The 17,124-nt window shown below is 38.7% G+C and overlaps 1 protein-coding gene and 1 long non-coding RNA gene across 2 annotated transcripts in view; one reads left to right on the forward strand and one right to left on the reverse strand.

Annotated features, from left to right (window-relative positions):
* The window catches only part of LOC104847975, a 13,306-nt gene extending 13,027 nt beyond the window's left edge, over positions 1-279 (forward strand). The window contains exon 3 of the long non-coding RNA XR_776269.2: positions 213-279. This is a non-coding gene — a long non-coding RNA (uncharacterized LOC104847975). The remainder of the gene's footprint in view (positions 1-212) is intronic.
* The window catches only part of LOC104847976 (catenin delta-2), a 475,688-nt gene that overhangs the window by 310,963 nt on the left and 147,601 nt on the right, over positions 1-17,124 (reverse strand). Inside the window, exon 2 of the mRNA XM_033760074.1 lies at positions 9,715-9,851. Within this exon, the coding sequence (XP_033615965.1) occupies positions 9,715-9,846 (132 nt within the window). The 5' untranslated portion in view covers positions 9,847-9,851. The remainder of the gene's footprint in view (positions 1-9,714; positions 9,852-17,124) is intronic.

Consider the following 17,124-nt stretch of genomic DNA (forward strand, 5'->3'; position numbering starts at 1 on the left):
GATCTTTAGTCTTTGATTTTTTTTTTTTTTTTGCTGGGGATTGAACTTGGGACCTAGTGCTTACAAGGCAGGCGATGGAACCACTGAGCTAAATCCCCAGCCCATGGTCCTGATTTTTTTGATGCATCAGATTCACAAGGAAATAAACTCACTTCAAACCCAGCAAGACTCCTCAGTGTGATTCCAGGGTGACATCACCTTATTTCACACAGGGCCCACAGCAGCGCACAGCACCACCTCCATCATCACCATCCTCCTCCATCCCCGATATTCCCAAGACTTTCCTGGTGACTCTGGGGTCCTTGCTGTAGACTATCAACTACCGGGACACAGCTGTGTGGACTGCTAGGTTGTGACTTCATCCCTCAACTCACACCTTGACACAGACCATCAGTACCGACAGAGCTGATGTGCTAGAAATGAAAGTTAGGGGAAGATCATGGCTTGAAACAAGAAATAAAATTATAAATTAGTCATTAAGCAATTCTCATTAAAAAGTGATAAAAAGTTCAACCAGTAGCACTGTGGTATGTATAATTCTTGCCTTTTCTGATTAAATGAATCTAAAGTTCACTAGTCTTTCAGATAATCCTTTATCTTCTTGACCTTTCTCAAAGGTATTTTAATTTCCTTTTCTTCATGGATGATAATTCTATCATTACTTTCCTATAATCCTTTTCCAAAATACTGTTTGGAAACTATTTATAGGTCATACTCCACACTGTGTTATCAGAAACTATTGCTGCCTGTTATAGTAACACTAATAATGTTGAAAGGTTTTTCAAAGACATACAGCACTATAAGAATATTAATTAAAAGTTATGCTACAGTATGCTCCTTCTGAGTAGTGTTCTTGTTATAGAGAGCTAAAATGCTTTAAAAACTTACAAATGTAGAAGTTAAATATAAAAGAAGATACATTATCCCAGAAGTCAATGTAAGATACCTTTAGATTTCACATGAGTTTTTAAAAATGCTTTTCTAATGCAAAGGTATAACCTAACACATGTAAAGAAATTCATGCAGTGCGTTTCCTCAGGATTGAAGTACCTTTATTCCTACTTCCTCTTGAATAGAATAGCAAATATGACTAAAAACAAGACAGCAATTTTTATTACTATCTAGACATCACTGAAATCCTAAATAACATTTCTTAAAAACCTCTCTAAAATCAAGAATATTAGGCTGAGAATATATCTGGGCCAGGGCTATAACTCAGTGTCACAGCACCCATCAGGCAAGCAAAAGGTCCTGAGTTTGATCCCTAGTATAAAAAAAGAAAAAAGAAAAGAATTTATTTACAATGCTGGTTGAATTTTAAGAACAACAAAAATCAGTGTAGCAATAACACATCTGGGGTTATAAATGTTCACAATTTTAAGGAGTTTTTTTTTTCAGCTTTAATTGGGTTGATTGGTACATTTTAGGGATACAGTACAGTTACATTCATTGTTGGGATCTTGTACCTCTACATGACAAGTCTTGATTCTCATTTTTCCCCTTACCATTTTATATTTCAAAATGCTTTATGCATGTTTGTCTTATATTTTTAACTCTGTTGTTAAGTATGTAAAGGATACCCCAAAGCAGAGAATCATCTTTGTACGTAGAAATCTGATAAATACTACTAAATAAATTTAAGACAATGGCACTTCGGCACAGACCGCTACGTACCTAGACATTTCTGATGTAATCTATTCATTATGAAATGTATTCGGATGGTAGAATTATGTTTAAAACACTTTTATCTGAACTATAATATTTTATAAATATCAATAAACTAAAGATTCTAAAAATGCCCCAGTAATTTCTGTAGCTCATAGGAAGCCCTTTTCGATATTAATTTTTGAAAGAACGTTATCACCAAATAAAACCCTGGTCAACCGAAAGGTCAAGAAATATTATCTTGAAACAGTGTTTTCAGGAATCTTATGGTTTTCCTTGGGGCAAAGCAGTATCCTAGTTTATTAAAGATAAAACAGAAAGACCAACGTGATAGAGCCTAATTGGACATGCATTACAGTGCAAGAGAATATGTTAACATTATACTTCAAATTAAAAAAAAAAGTGCACAGATGAATTAGAACCAGTGCCCTCAGGCAAACTGCAAGAAAAATGTCTGCATTTCCCACAGCAAGGACGCGATGCCAGCCCCGCTGTCTGTTAGCCAGTGGAGCAGGTTCCTGCTTTCTCCTCCTCCTGCTTATGTTACCACCCTCATGCCACCATCAGAGGTGACCCCGACAACGTGCTCTCTACGTTCTTGTTCTGACTTCTTCATTTCACATCATCCATAGTTACTGTCAAACTCTGGTGTAAGGCACCTGGTTTTCAAGCGTATAGCAGCCATCTTTGTTCTCGCTGGATGTGCCGGCCCTGCCACCTCTGCTGTCACTGAACTCCACCGATTGCGAGACCTGGCACTGTAGACACTCCCTGTGCCCCTCACTCTGCTGTGTCTCTTCTTACACCGTGGCTCTGCTCAGCTCTCAGACTGGAGAGGGTGAACTCAAACACAATGACTGGGCCTCCGTGATGCACACCGGGAGAAAAAGCACCACCCATCTTCGGAGGAGCCACAGCCCGTCTGCCTGAGCATCACACGCTTGGACTCAGCCCTGCCTGAAGGGACAAATGGCCCTCTTTGCACCTGTGCGCTGGACCCCGCTCACGTTCATCTCTTCAGGGACACCCCCTCAGACTGTTCTGTCTCTCTCAATCACCATTCGTGCCTCCTTTTCGTGGGTCATGGCATCATCACAAGTCTGCCTCCCCTGGTATCTTCTGACCCTCCTCACCCCTTAGTCACCAAGCCACCTCAGGTTTCTCATTGCAACGAGAATGGATGGGTATCAATGGCACCTGGTGTTTGCCCAGATTCACAACTGAATCATACACACCCAACCTCCATCTTCCCTTCCGAATTACAGGGGAGGAAATGGACGAGGTGCTTTCTCTTCAAACCCCATAGGATGAGACTTCCTAACTGTTGGAAATGAGACAGGTATACCTGAAATAGAGAAAATTACCCATAGAACACAGCACATGTCATGGCTGTATTGATGTCGATAGGAAACTGTAAAATTCACCAGTTAAAAAGCAATCAAGATAAGAAATTAGAACAAAGAGAAAAATCAGCCAACACTTTTGTGGTGAGCAATACCTGATTGGCTGTGTTCAATGACTCAGCTTACAAATATTTTTGTCCTGCCATACAGGGACAGAAGATGCATTTCGTGGCTTTAAGGAAGTGATGGCAAACACTTTAGAGCTTTCAGTGATCAAACAGCCCACAGTGGCACGCATGCCTAGGTTTGCCACCAGTGGCTTAAGGTGTATCAAAAGTTAAGTTTCAGAGCACAGTCAAAAGCTAGAATTTATTTTTTTATGCAATGTTAACTATGGGCCGAAGAACCTTTGTTCTTAGTCTCATTACCTTATTGTGATGAACACTATCAGAATGAGTGTTCTCTATATGTGCCTTGCTCTTGATTCTGGCGAGCCTATTTTAGACACTCAATTTGCCTACTGAATGAGCACATAAATAATGTCACTTATTATTTGACAGCTCGGAATATGTTCATGCTCCACAAAAGAATTACCTTCCTCCAGCAGAAATGACTTCTAAGAAGGTGGACGAGAGTAGGACAATGTGATACCATAAAATTTCCTACTAGAAATTAATAAATAGCACTTCTATGTAGGATACTCCCTAACCTGAATTAATAAATAGAACTATGCAAGAAAACGAGTTCTAATGAGTATCAAAAGAAAGGCAATGGTTGTTTTACGTGAACAGATTTACACATACATCGTGCACATAATTCTGAGGAATCCTAGCCAGCATGAGCTGCCCGTCCATTTGTCTTCATCTCAGCTATTATTTCACAGAAACATCTTGGACTTAGTTTCAGCTCCACAGATAATCCACACGTGAGAAAAAGAGGAGGAAACCTCCAGACTGATCTCGGGCTAGCAGCCCGGGTGCCAGAGAGCCTGCTTGCTGTATCCAGATGCTTCCAGAAGGAGCGGGGGACCAGCTGCCAGTGATTTCTGGCCTCCCACGAGGAGGCGCGGCCGTGGGGGACCTGACTCTCAATTTTGCCACTGAGTACTTCAGGTTCCCAGGGCAGATTTTCAGTCTTTCTTCACGTTATCTGCCACCAACAATCTCAGCGTTGTGGCTCTCAAAATGAGGATCAGGTTCATGTCTGGCTTAGTCAGGAGTGCCTTACCCACCTCTCGTGAGAAAACTCTGTGGCCTATTAGGGCTGGAATAATCCGCCCCCTCGAGTGTGTAGAGATCTGACCTTAGACAGATCTATTCCTCTCAAAAACCTCTAAAGTCCTGACTCCGTTCACCTCAGCCCCTAAAGCATGCAATCCAAAAATTAACATGTGACCAATAACGATGTGCCAAATATCCGACTCCACCCTGGCTCCACCCCCGCCTTACCCTATATAAGTCTGTGCATTGGCTGAATAAAGCGGATGTGTTCCAGAAACTTCCCCAGAGTCTGCCTGGTGATTCGTGCCTTGCCCTCCAAGTCCGGGCCCCCTGAACTCTGTTCCAACAGCGGGATTGGGGACGAAAACAACACCAAACAAATAATGATTTCTTTTAATTACTTAGGAAAAAAAAATCTTTCTCGAGTTCCCACTAAATTCTCATCAATTACTTTGAGGGTTGGAAGTGCTGCGTTTAGAGAAGAGCGCACGTCTAACATGCACAAGGCTCTAGAAAGAAAATTTCTGAAAGGCCATTTTATGTTGAGCAAGGAAGTTTTGCCTCAAGCATTGCATCTAAGCTCTGACATTCAAACATCACCATTTCAGCTACTCAAGAGGGAACCTCTGCTACCCAAACTCACTTAATATTTGCTCCAGCCCCCCCATGTCTCTCCCTCCCTTCTGATTCTGTTCTTCGCCCTGCATGATATACGTTCAGCGCATTCCCACCTCTATCTACCTGGAACAATCACAGTGAGTACGCTTTTTCTAAATTTTCTAGGTGATCATAAACTTGTACAAACAAAGCAACTAAGACACTACTCTGTTTTAACAACACAGTCTAATACCATTCTATGTCATTTCCTTCATAAAAGTCTCATCATTTTTATCAAAAGTTGCACATACAGCTTTCAAAACATTTTTTTTTATGTTTCACAAAAAGATTTTTTTGTTTTTCAACTTTTCACCGAGAAATATTCTTTTTTTTACTATACCAAGTAAGTGTTGTAATAAATGCCACTCACTATATTCAAGTATGACCAGATCAATGACTATTATTGGACATTTCAAGTCAATTTGTAGGAAAAGGTTATCTGGCCAAAGGGAAAACATTGTAATAATGCTCAGTGGTGAAGTGTGAGGATCTTACTCCAATCCCCAAGCAATACGATAGGAAAGAGAAGAGGAAGCGTTGGAGAAGGGAAAGGGAAAGGAAAGGGAAAAAGGAAAGGAGAAAAACAGCCATTCACATTCTCATTTAAAATGGAAAAGAACATAGATTTCCCCAAACATTAACCATGAGCTATCATGCAATGCACGTTCTTTTTCTGCCTTTCACTTGGTACACTAAAAAGAAATTTAATTTTATGTAAAATTTATGTCCGTGATGAGTCCTTGTAAGTGAAAAGTATTTTTATACAATCATAGTTTGTACTTTTCTTCTATGAATTCCCTGTATATACCTTATGCCTAGTTCTCTATTTTTTCTAATTAGCTTTACAAACAAAGCCTTATATTAATCTTATCAATGCTGTCATACATATGGCATACATTTTCTCTCAGCTTAGTTTTTTTTCACTTTTTTGTGTCTAATTTTGTTTCACTATTAACGTCAGTATTTAAATTGTAAAAATACACCAACCCCTTTACAGTGACATCTGAGTGTCCTGCCTTTCTTGATGCCTGTCCCCGCATTGGTTTATATGGGTATTTTTACAATGTTTTTCTAAACATGTTTACTGACTCCATTTTAGAGTTGCACTGCTTTTCCTTTGAGATTTATTTCCGTATATGTTGTGAGTTAACAACTTTTAATTTTCTTCCAGATGTTGAATCAGTTATGCTAGCACCACTGAAACCATGAACTGAATAGTGGCTTTAAATGAATTAGGACAGGTGACTCTGTTCTAAACCCTCAATTATGTTTTATACATAGATCTTTCTTCCTATTTTGGCCAATTGTTTGCTACCGTGATTAGTATGTTTCATAAAGTAAATTCCATCAATTTAACTTGAATACTCAAATTGTTACGCTTCCATATGATCTGTAAAATCCAAGTTAGCTCCAGTTCATCAAACAAACAACCATCCACACAATGCTGATCATGATACCCTAACATTTACGTATTAATTTAGTACACTGCAATACTGTGATGACATCAATCTTTTCCACACAAGACCATAGCAAGCCAATTCATTTATTCTGAATTACAATGTCTTTTGACAAAACCTTACCATTTTCATCAGACAGGTTTCATAGTTTTCTTGTTATATTTATCTCCCCTATTTGATATTCTTCATTATGTTAAAGCTAGCAGCCTAGCAAGACTTGTGATCATCCCAGAATGAGAACTACGAATAACCAATCATTACCTTGAATACAGGGAGTGGCCTCATTTACATTACTTCTTAAAAATAATCAGGGTTTGTTTTCTATCTTTTCACTTTCGGTCTATGGGCTTCTTTTTGCACTAGGTGTGTCTCTTGTATACAACAGATAGAAAACAATTCTCCATGTGACAGGAGAAAAGAAAAAAACAGGGGTAGCAATCTTATTTGCAGACAAAGTAAATTTCAAACCAAAACTGATTCTAGTATTATTGATGTAGGACTGTACTGTATCATACCTCTATGAATTTAAAATATCTTGTACCTGCTTTATGATACATAGTAGGGACCGTGCTTTATCAGAGCTACATTTAATTATATTACTCTAGAATGTTCTCTTTCCAGATGATGATTAAGATGCTAATAAAAAAAAAATGGTCCCAGGTACCACAACAGCAACAGAACTTTGCTGTTTTCTGGATATTATTCTTTTCTTTGTTTTTTGTTTTGTTTTGTTTTGTTTTTAATGGAATAAGCTGAATGTCTATAATTTTGTTCATATGACTGCAGAACCTGGAAAAGCTGTTGCTGCTATCGATGTATAACATACTATTATTAGTCTTTTTATTTAAATATAAATATATATACATATATATATATATATATATAAAAATAAATTGAATTTTGGGAAACTTTAATGGTGCTGCCAACTTTGGAAAAAGTCATCCCAATTTACTGTGTTGAGTTGGCATTGCACAGAAATGGACAGCCATATTGGTCTAGAAATGTTAATTTATTATTATTTTTTTTTCCATGTGTACAGGGGTAACACATCATACTAAATATGTAAGGGCATATCTATGTGGGTTGGATTACAGAAATTAATAAAGTATTCTCTACATAATGAAAAAAAGAATAAGATAAGAGTATAAGAGCAAGAAGCAATTTAAATATGTTCAGGGAACATTTTCATCTCCAGAATTAAGGATTATTTTAATGTTACATCATTGCCTTTTCTCTTTTACTTTCCTTTTTAGTTTTATTTTAGGATTCCCCTATTTTTAATGTTCATACAGATATTTCTTTAACTGAAATACTGAACAGTTTCTTTGGTGTGAAAAACTATAATAGTACACAGGATCCTAATGAGACAATTAATAATGTGAAATAGGAAGTAAAGGGCTAAAGGTGTAGGGAAAGTGGGAAGGGTGGGGGAAAGGTAATAAGGTAGAGGAAAAAAATATGAGAAACTGAAAAAATGGAAATAAAGTGTTTGTAAATGGGGAGGGGAGGAGGGGGTGAAGGGAGGCCAGGGACAAGGGGAAAAAATGAGAATCAAGACCTATTATGCAAAGGTACAGAATCCCAATGATGAATGTAACTGTACTGTATACCTAGATTGTACCAATAAACTCAATAAAGAAAAAAAATAATCAGGGAGTCCAAGAGTGGAAGTTTGAAAGGAGACCAATGAAGAAGTACAGCCTAAACCTCGACCCAGTTTCCAGACCATACTCTCAAGCTAGACCCTTCAGCCAATCTGCTGGGCTCTCTCTTGTGAACCGACCTGGGTGCATACTTTGAAACACAGACATAGCTTTTTTTCTTTTGTACAACCATGGATGGAACCCAGGGCCCTTACACAGAGCTGCATCCCTAGCCTTTTATTAACTTTTTTATACTGAAACAGGATCAGTGCCAGTTTCCTTGATAGTCTTCTTTGGGAGTAGCCGCTATCTTTAATTGCTCCATTTTGGGCTGGCATGTTCCTCTACGTAAGGACAACTGCACAAAATGACCCAACCCAGTAGGGAGTAGAAGAGAAGTCACTACAGCTAAGGAAGGGAAGGAGAAAGTGGAGATAGGAGAAAAGACAATACATAGGTACCCAAATATTAGTGAAGGAATTAGTGGTGATTTCTATAGCCTGACAGGGTAACTGCAGTCTATAAAAATGCATTATATTCTTCAAAATAACTAGAAGAGAAGAATTTGAAGGTTAACAATACAGAAATGTGATAATGGATGTGGAAATGCTAATTAGCCTGATTTTATCATTATAGATTATACAATACATGTTTCCAACTGCAATACTATGTCCCATAAATAAGTTCAAATATCATAGGTCAATTAAAAATGGTTTTGTGCCACTTAAAAAGAGGAATACATTATGAGAAATGTGTCATTAGACAGTACAGTGAACAACACAGCGTGCGCTTACACAAACTAGGTATCTAGGACACCAGTAGGTAAGATAATTGTATGCACCATGGTCATACATGCAGACTTTAGGGACTAAAATATTACCATGTGGTACTGTGCTAGGTTCATGAACATTAATGGGAACAGAACATTAAACTTAAAATTCTCTTGCAAATGAGCAACAACTTAAAAAACCAATCAGGGTCTTCTTAGAATTAAAAAAAAGTCAAGTACAAGAATACTGATTTACTGATTTACTTTTCACACATGCTCAGAAGAAGAAAATTAAAGTAACTTCATTACTTAACTCTGTTAAACCACATACCACTTTTTATGTACAAGAAGCATCAATTTCATCAAAAAATTTCTTTAAAAAATCTCAAATTCAATTTTTATTTTGTCTATTTTTATGGCAAAGTAGAAATGGAGAACACATCAAATTTTAATTACTTTAAAAAGGAAAGTTCTAGAATGCACCCTTCCAGATCTACCGCAGAAACCCTGGGGAGGCCAATTTACCTTGACCTAATATGACATCCAGTTGCTGACAATAATGTGACATTCAGTTCCTGTCAATACACACTTATGTGTTGGCCTCCTGAATATATGCAGGCAGCTTATTTGACTTCATATTTTCTAAAGAGCATCTACTCACCTTCATACACTTAAGAGTACAGTCACGTGCATCAACAAATCTACTAAAAATTCACCTATGAGGAGGAATTTTCCCCCTCTCTGGAATTTTGTTTTTCGAAGAAAGCCACCGAAATCAAGAATAATATTATGAGGTCAAAGCAAGTGTAACTATATTTTACTATTATTTGTGTAATGAATACCAACATTCTGCTAGAGAATTATGATGGTCTTCCAACATAATTTAACCATAATTGTTCATCTAAAAGGCAACTTTTTCAGTGTCCTGATACCCAAGCCACAAAAACGGAATGTTTCTACCTGTTCTTTGACTGAAGCAAGGATGGCTGAGGTGGTTTCCGTTTCAGAGCCATCCCCGTTGGAAGTGTTTAAGCCGGGGCTCAGAGAGCTGGTCTTCTCGGAGGCTGATGGAGGCTGGTCTGGGACAGGCATAGCTCCTAAAATACAAGAGGACAAGCTCAGTACAACTGCATGTCATCATCACAAACATCTATCACATAATCCCAGGGAACACACTGTGCAAAGACGAGGGTTATGACTGTGAAGACAGAATGTGACATAGTTATAGAAGAGGAAAAATACGAGGAGAGAAAATATTTGCTCTTCGTGCCAAGCCCAATCAAATCTGAGACAGCACATTTTCACACTAGGCTTTCTCTTTGAGGCAAGTGACAGAAACAATGGGAAGGAAATGAAAAGCCCGAGTAAAGAGATAAAGAAGTTTTGGGTCTAAGAAACTAGTCCACCTCAAAACGTGCAACTATTTTAGGCAAACTGATAATCTTTTGGTATATTTCCAACTTAAAAGAAAATCTACTAGATATTCTTCTTTCTAAGAACACAATGTCATGATTAATAATTTAGCAATACTTCATGAGATTTCTGAGTTAACATGAGAAGCTTAATTGGTACCGTGAAAAACAATAAAATTACTAGTCCATCCCACAAATATTTACTGAGTTCTTTCTCTGTGACAATCAGGGGAAAAAAACCTTCTTAAAACTATGGAAGCCCATTTTCCACCATTTCTGCCATTTATTTTGTCTCACTTTACATAGAAAAATAAAAAAGGTAGAAACCTCAAATCACATCATCCCCAATGCACAAATGAACATATATGTACAGATTAAAAATAAAATCCCCAAGTTATTTTGCTCTATTGTAACATCTCTCATACTCAAAGGAGACTGCTGTGCCCCAAATGTTTGTGCCCATCCAATTCATACACTGTAATCTTATTAACCCAAGGTGAGCTGTTAGGAGATGGGGGGCATTGCAGGGTGATGAGGTCAGCAGGAAGTGTACTGTACTTATGAACTGGATCAGTGCTCTTGTAAAAGAGGTCCAGCAGAGATGCCAACCCCTTCCATTTGAGAGGACACAGCAAGGAGGCACCACGTGTAAACAAGCAATCAAACTCTCACTGGACTCAGAACCTGCCAGGTCCTTCCTTAACTTTGGGCTTCTCAGGCTCCCAAACTATGATATTTAACAGTGTTTTTCATTAGTCTGAATGGATCAAGACATTTGCCTCCTATCTCATCTAGCCATGATCGTCAGTTGGGTAAGCCATAGTTTACTGAGGGCACCTTTACTAAGGCACTACAGAACCCACTCTAAATAAAAGGACGGGAGCAGAAAAAAGAAAAACAGTTATTTTCATGCCCAAAGCTTCTATTTTACAGGTCTATCTAAGAACCAGTGTAGTGTGTAGATTAAAGGATACTTCCTGTTTTATGATGTGAGCATCATGGGTTCTATAATATGTGACAGAATCCTGAAAGAAGCCATTGCCCTATGTTAAATTATTTAATAAATAGTTTCATTTAGAGATAAGGATGTGCAAAAGAGAAGAAGCTAAATTACACTATTTTAGTCAAAACACATAAGAAAAACTTGCCAGATTTTTCATTGAACATTCCAACTAACTTTTGCTTTGTTTTTATTGTTTAAAGTAAGTTATTTATATCACCGCAGGGGTTTAGAATAGCACTGAGAAAATGAAATCTGTTACAAACACAATATGGGAGAGTGTTTGAGAAAATAATATTTACTAAACACAATTTAAGCAAAGAATAAGGATACAATTAAATATGATTTGCCAAAAATGTTCCAAGTATGGTGGGGATGGAAACTAACAGGATGAAAGACAGAGATTTACGTGATTGTGGCAGTGGGGTTGGGAAGACCATGCTGAAGTATATTTATGTATTTTCCTTGGTTTTCTGTGTGGCTTCTTATTTGATCAAGTCTCTTAGTTGTGCAAAAGGTAGACACACAGGCCAAAAAATATTGTCCCAGGTGAAGTAGAGGAGACCTATGATGTTGCATTTAAGAGAGGTTTGAGTGGGGAGGGGCAGAGGCAGAAGGTAAAAAGAAAAGGACAGAGCAGCACTGTGCTCACAGTCAACTCCATGAGAGAGCGATCTGCCTGCCCCTGGCTTCTCCATCTATATCCAAGCACATGGCTTCCAACAGGGACTCTACACAGGAGTACCTTATGTGAGAAAGGAGTACTACATATCTTACAGGATCGATTCCAGTGTTTTTGTTCTCTGAATTTTATTCAGCTCACGTTAATCCGGGTTCTGGGCTATTGCAGTATTACCATCAACCTATTTTTTGACCAAGAAATTGTCTCAAAGTTATGAAGTAACATAAGTCAGTCAGAAACTCAAGTTCTCTGCTTTTTTACTCTCCATTTTAGTGTCCTTTGATGTGCCAGCCTATTTCCCATAACCTGTACTGCCTCCTAAATGCTAGCCTCCTAATTCTTATAAAATATGACTTTCAGAAGCATGACAGTGAACTGTCATGATAAAATATGGGCCTTAAGAGGCACAGAACCAGTTTACCTGTAGGCACTTCAATTTGACCAAAAAAGTATAAGGAAGATTTAGGCCTGAATATCTAGCCCTTTTCCCATCCTTCTCCTACATCAGGAACAGACAGAAGTGAAATCTGCAAGGCTTATTCTGACACACAGAGCCCTGGCTACCTAAGGCAAAATCCATGCCTGAGTGCAAATGAGTTGGAATAATCTCCGTGGTTTATGAGTTTTTAAATCCAGATTTAATTTAACCACCAGTCATCACTGTTTCTGGACAGCAGAGGACATCACCTTCCACTCCCAATCTTCTAAGCCTGCAGCACACAGGGACAGAGGAGATGCACCCCACAACTGCCACATCCAAGCCCTGCACAGCTTCATGTTAAGGGTAATAAGCTTTAAGCCTCCAGACATTGCAGTAATGTGGCCAAGTAGGTTCATCTCAGTAATAGCTAATCCTTAAAAAATTAGTGTTTATTCTAAACTAAATCTGGATATTACAGAGAAATAAATAAAAACAAAAACAAATCCAGGAAAAGCAACCAGTATTTCTGCAATCTCAGATAAGCATATTTACTTTGTCTGGGATTTGGGTAATTTATTTTTCCTGATGTAACTTATTCTGTGTAATGATTTTATATAAAAAAGAATGAATACTTTTTAAAAAATTTGTCAGTGCTCAGCAATATCTCCTGAATATTTGTTTTCCTGTATGAACAGAAAGTATTCTATAGTTTAACTGTATGATGAACACTTAGTATTCAATAATCTGTATACATAAACATTTACTTACATCTTATTCAAAAATTCAATATCTTTTTTAGTACCAGAGATTGATGAAAATTTAATATCATTTTTAATTTATAATATTTTCAGCAAGTAAATTCCTAGATGTGTAATAAACAGAACGAGAATATATGTATTTTTCAGACTTCTGAGAGCCCAATTATCTTGCTACCAAGCTGGTCCATCATATCTGCTCATCAGGTGTATCAGGAGAATGTCATTTACTGAATATGCAAACGGCAGTGACCTTTGTTATTCTCAACAGTATTTCCTTATGCTTTTGTCAAGTTGATACTCAAAAATGCATCTCTGATTTTGCTTTGTCTATAAGTGTATTGGACACCTCTAATAGATTTGTTCTCTTTAATATACTTCCTATAATCACACAATGTATATGCAAGTATCTCTCTCTCTAGATAATAGAATTGCAAGCTACATATATCCAGGTAGACTCATTAAGAGACAGTAGTGACAGGAGATTTGACATGGGTCCATTCTAGCAGAATTTAGCTCTCAAAGGCGCTATGTCTATAAAATAACAAAATTAGTTGCTTTTGTCCAAGTCATACAATTCAATGCCCACATGTGCATAAGCAGTAGTGTAAAATGAATCGTGTTGCCTCAAACTCGTAACTGGAATTCAGCACTAATTCCCAGTGTGACCACAGTCAGGGCGTCTAGGAGGTAATTAACATCACATAGTCCACAAGGCTGGATCACTAATGCAGCAGGATTCACATCCTTACAACAAGGAGAAGACACAGCCAAGATCTCTCTCCCTCTGCACTCAGAGCAGATGAAAGCCCTTTGGAAAACACGTCAAGAAAGCACCAACCACATGTCAGGAAAAGCAGTTCTGATGGCACCTCGACTTGGGACTCCTGGTCATCAAATCTATGGAGAAATAATCTCTGTGTTCAAAGTCTCCAAGTCTGTGGTATTTTTTTTTATTTTATAACATCCTTAGCAGACTACTACAAGAAGGGCTTGATTATTTTCAGGTTTTTGTCCTAAATTCTTCTGGAGTGAGAGGTGAGTAGGTAGAGAAGCGCCAGACATGGCAGTGCGGGCTGGTGCTGTTTTGTACAGCCCTTCAGTGACACCGTCATCTACAAAGAATTACAAGTGTCAGAGAAGACACACGTCCCACCCCCTGCTTCAGAGGAGCACACCTGTGTAAGTCACAGCTTATTAAAGGATGTGGCCCACCAGTGTGAAATAAGCCTAGCAGAACAACAACAACAAACCCTACCATACAACATGAAATAACTGGAAATACAGAAAAGTGGGATGGGGTGACAGTAAAAGGGAAGGAAGGCAGCCCTACATACACAGCCTACTTTTCAATCTGAACTCCTACATACAACATAATAGGACTTTGTGCTGTCCAGGAGAATATTTTAAACTTTTCTTTGCCAAACACGGGGCACTATATTACACAGAGTAACTCTAAAATCTTATCTGCAGTGTGGAAGGCCAGATTCTCTTACTCTCAATTCAGAGACTGTATCGAATGTCATATTTTACTGACAACTACCACATGGAATAAAACATTTTTATGTTAGTTTGAAATAGTGAAACTTGTTTCCTCTTTAGCCATTTCTGCCCAGCAAGTGATGACTCTGGCTATTGTCAACAAAATAACCGATGTACTTAGTGTCATATAACTATCCAACTAAGTGACCCACCTGGCAATCTCATGTGACAGTTACTTGATCCCCTCTTCTCCAATTCAGTAACAAGCTCCAGTGGACACTGTTAGACCTTTGCTCCTCCTGAGCTGCCCACCCCTCCTCTCCCTCCTGATTTCCCACACTGTCGAGTCTCCTCAGTTTGTCATTCCCAGGGCCACCCACGATGACATCACAGCGACCTGCTTCTTCCCCCCAACCTGTTCAAAGGTCCCACCTACTGCAGACACCAAACTTTCCAAAGGCCTTGCATGCTGCTGCACTCAAAAGATATTTCATTACTTAGACTTGCACCATCCAGAATGGAAACTCCTAACCACCGGTGGCCATTTACATTTTAATTAGACACTGACACTAAATGTTAGCTCCTTGGTCGCACTATTCATATTTCAGGGGTTTAATAACCACTTGGGATAGTGGCTCCTGCATATGGATGGGAAATAGTAGAAGACTTCTGCACTGCACACAGCTCCGTTAATAGTCCTGATCTATAATCAGCACTCAATTCCTTGATGTAATCTTTACCTGAATCTAATCCTGGGTAGCAGAGGCTGTGAGAAGAGGTCAAATTATGAATACAGGTTGAAGGTAGAACTTTCAGGGATGCTGATAGACTCCGCGTGGTGTGTGAGACAGAGAAGTCCACAGGAGAAGTTGTTCTGAGCAGCAGTCCATCATGTGAGATGTTTAAACTATCAGGGGAATAGATTTGGGGCAGGGAAAGAAAACCTTGACTAAAAACTTCAAATCTACTCACTTTTTCCTATGTTTGTTAGCTTGTTGTCAAAATACCCGATATCTTATAGGGCAGTCAGGAAGTGGAAGTCAGAAACTACTCACAGAGTAACTTACAGGAGAGGTTTGTGTAGCTCACAGTTGTGGAGGCTCCAGTCCAAGGTAGGCCTTTGTTTTCAGGCCACTGTTGGGGATGTCAGATGATGCAGACATTGAAACAAACTGCTCATCTCACGAGCCAGTGAGAAAAATTGGAAGAGAAAGATACTAAGACCCCCTGTTCCCCTTCAAGGCCCGTCCTGAATAACTTCATTCTGGCGCACACCTCTAAAGGTTCTACCACCTCCCAAGATGGCCACCCTAGGAACTCAGCCTCCCATATATGGCCATGTGCGGGACACTCAAGATCCACCTGTGACAGAAAATAGTCTTATCTACAAACCATGGCCTTCAAATCCATCACCTGTGCCTCTTTTTGCTGATAATATCTAGACAGCTGAATGTGCTACCCTGAATCCATCATAGTCTGATATGAATCAGGGAATACAAAAGTTGATAATTTCTAAATTTGTACTATTAAGTCTTTTTTCCAGCTATTTTCTTTTTCTTTTTTTTTTCAGGAAAATTCCATTTATCTTCTACTTTTTTGTTGTCAGAGACTTCTATAAACCTCATACTTCGTCCTTTATCTTTAACTGAGAGCTTCAGTCCTGGAGCTTCTGATGTCACTTTTCAGAACTTCACCAACCAAACAACACACCCCACAGATATACCAGATCTTATTCCTTTCTCTCATACAGATGAAAGAAAGTACTTCCAATCTGTGGCACTTAGGCTTAATTACTAATTTGATTGGCTCAGGAGCTACCTAGGAAAGTAGCAAAGCACATCTCTGGGTATGTCTGCATGATCACACAATTGAGACCTTGGGGTGATGGGGTGTAGATGTGTCCTCCCCCCACCTCTGGCTCTGTTCCTGTGCTGTGCTTCCGGGCTTCCGTGAAGTAAGCATTTTACTCCTCTACGACCTTTTGCTATGTTTTTCTGTCTTGGAGCCAGCCAACCATGAACTGAATCCTCTGGAACCATGACTCAAATAAACCATCGCCTCCTTTAAGTTGTAGGAGTCAGGTATTTGGCTCCAGAAGTGGGAAATTGACTAACACATTTCCTCTTCAAGGCAGCTCCCTCCCTGCTCTTGATTCTATGCTCCAAAGCACAAAAACAGGGTGGTTTTGGCTTAACTTCCAACAGTAGGCATCACTTTCAAAACCTGCTATCATCTTACAGGAAGGTAATAAAAGGCCAATGGAACGTTCCAATTTTGTCACTTAAAACACATATTTGAATAGAAAGTTTAATGTTACAAAAATGTGATATTTTCAAAATATTTGATCTGTATAATCTTTTTTTTTTTTTTTTTTTGGTAACAGGGATCAAATTTTGGTCCTTGAGCTTGCAAAGCAGGAGGTGAAACCACTGAGCTAAATCCCTGGCCCTGATCTGTATAATCTTACACAAGTAATATTTAAATGACTGTAAGCATAAGTATAAACATATTTTTTTGGTATATTAAGATATGGAGGGCCGGGGATTTAGCTCAGTCGTTCCACTGCCTGCCTTCCAAGCGCAAGGACCCAAGTTCAATCCCAGTACCAAAAAAAAAAA

Source organism: Fukomys damarensis, unplaced genomic scaffold, assembly GCF_012274545.1.
Source record: "Fukomys damarensis isolate Sample0158 unplaced genomic scaffold, DMR_v1.0_HiC HiC_scaffold_1, whole genome shotgun sequence".
Lineage (NCBI taxonomy): Eukaryota > Metazoa > Chordata > Mammalia > Rodentia > Bathyergidae > Fukomys > Fukomys damarensis.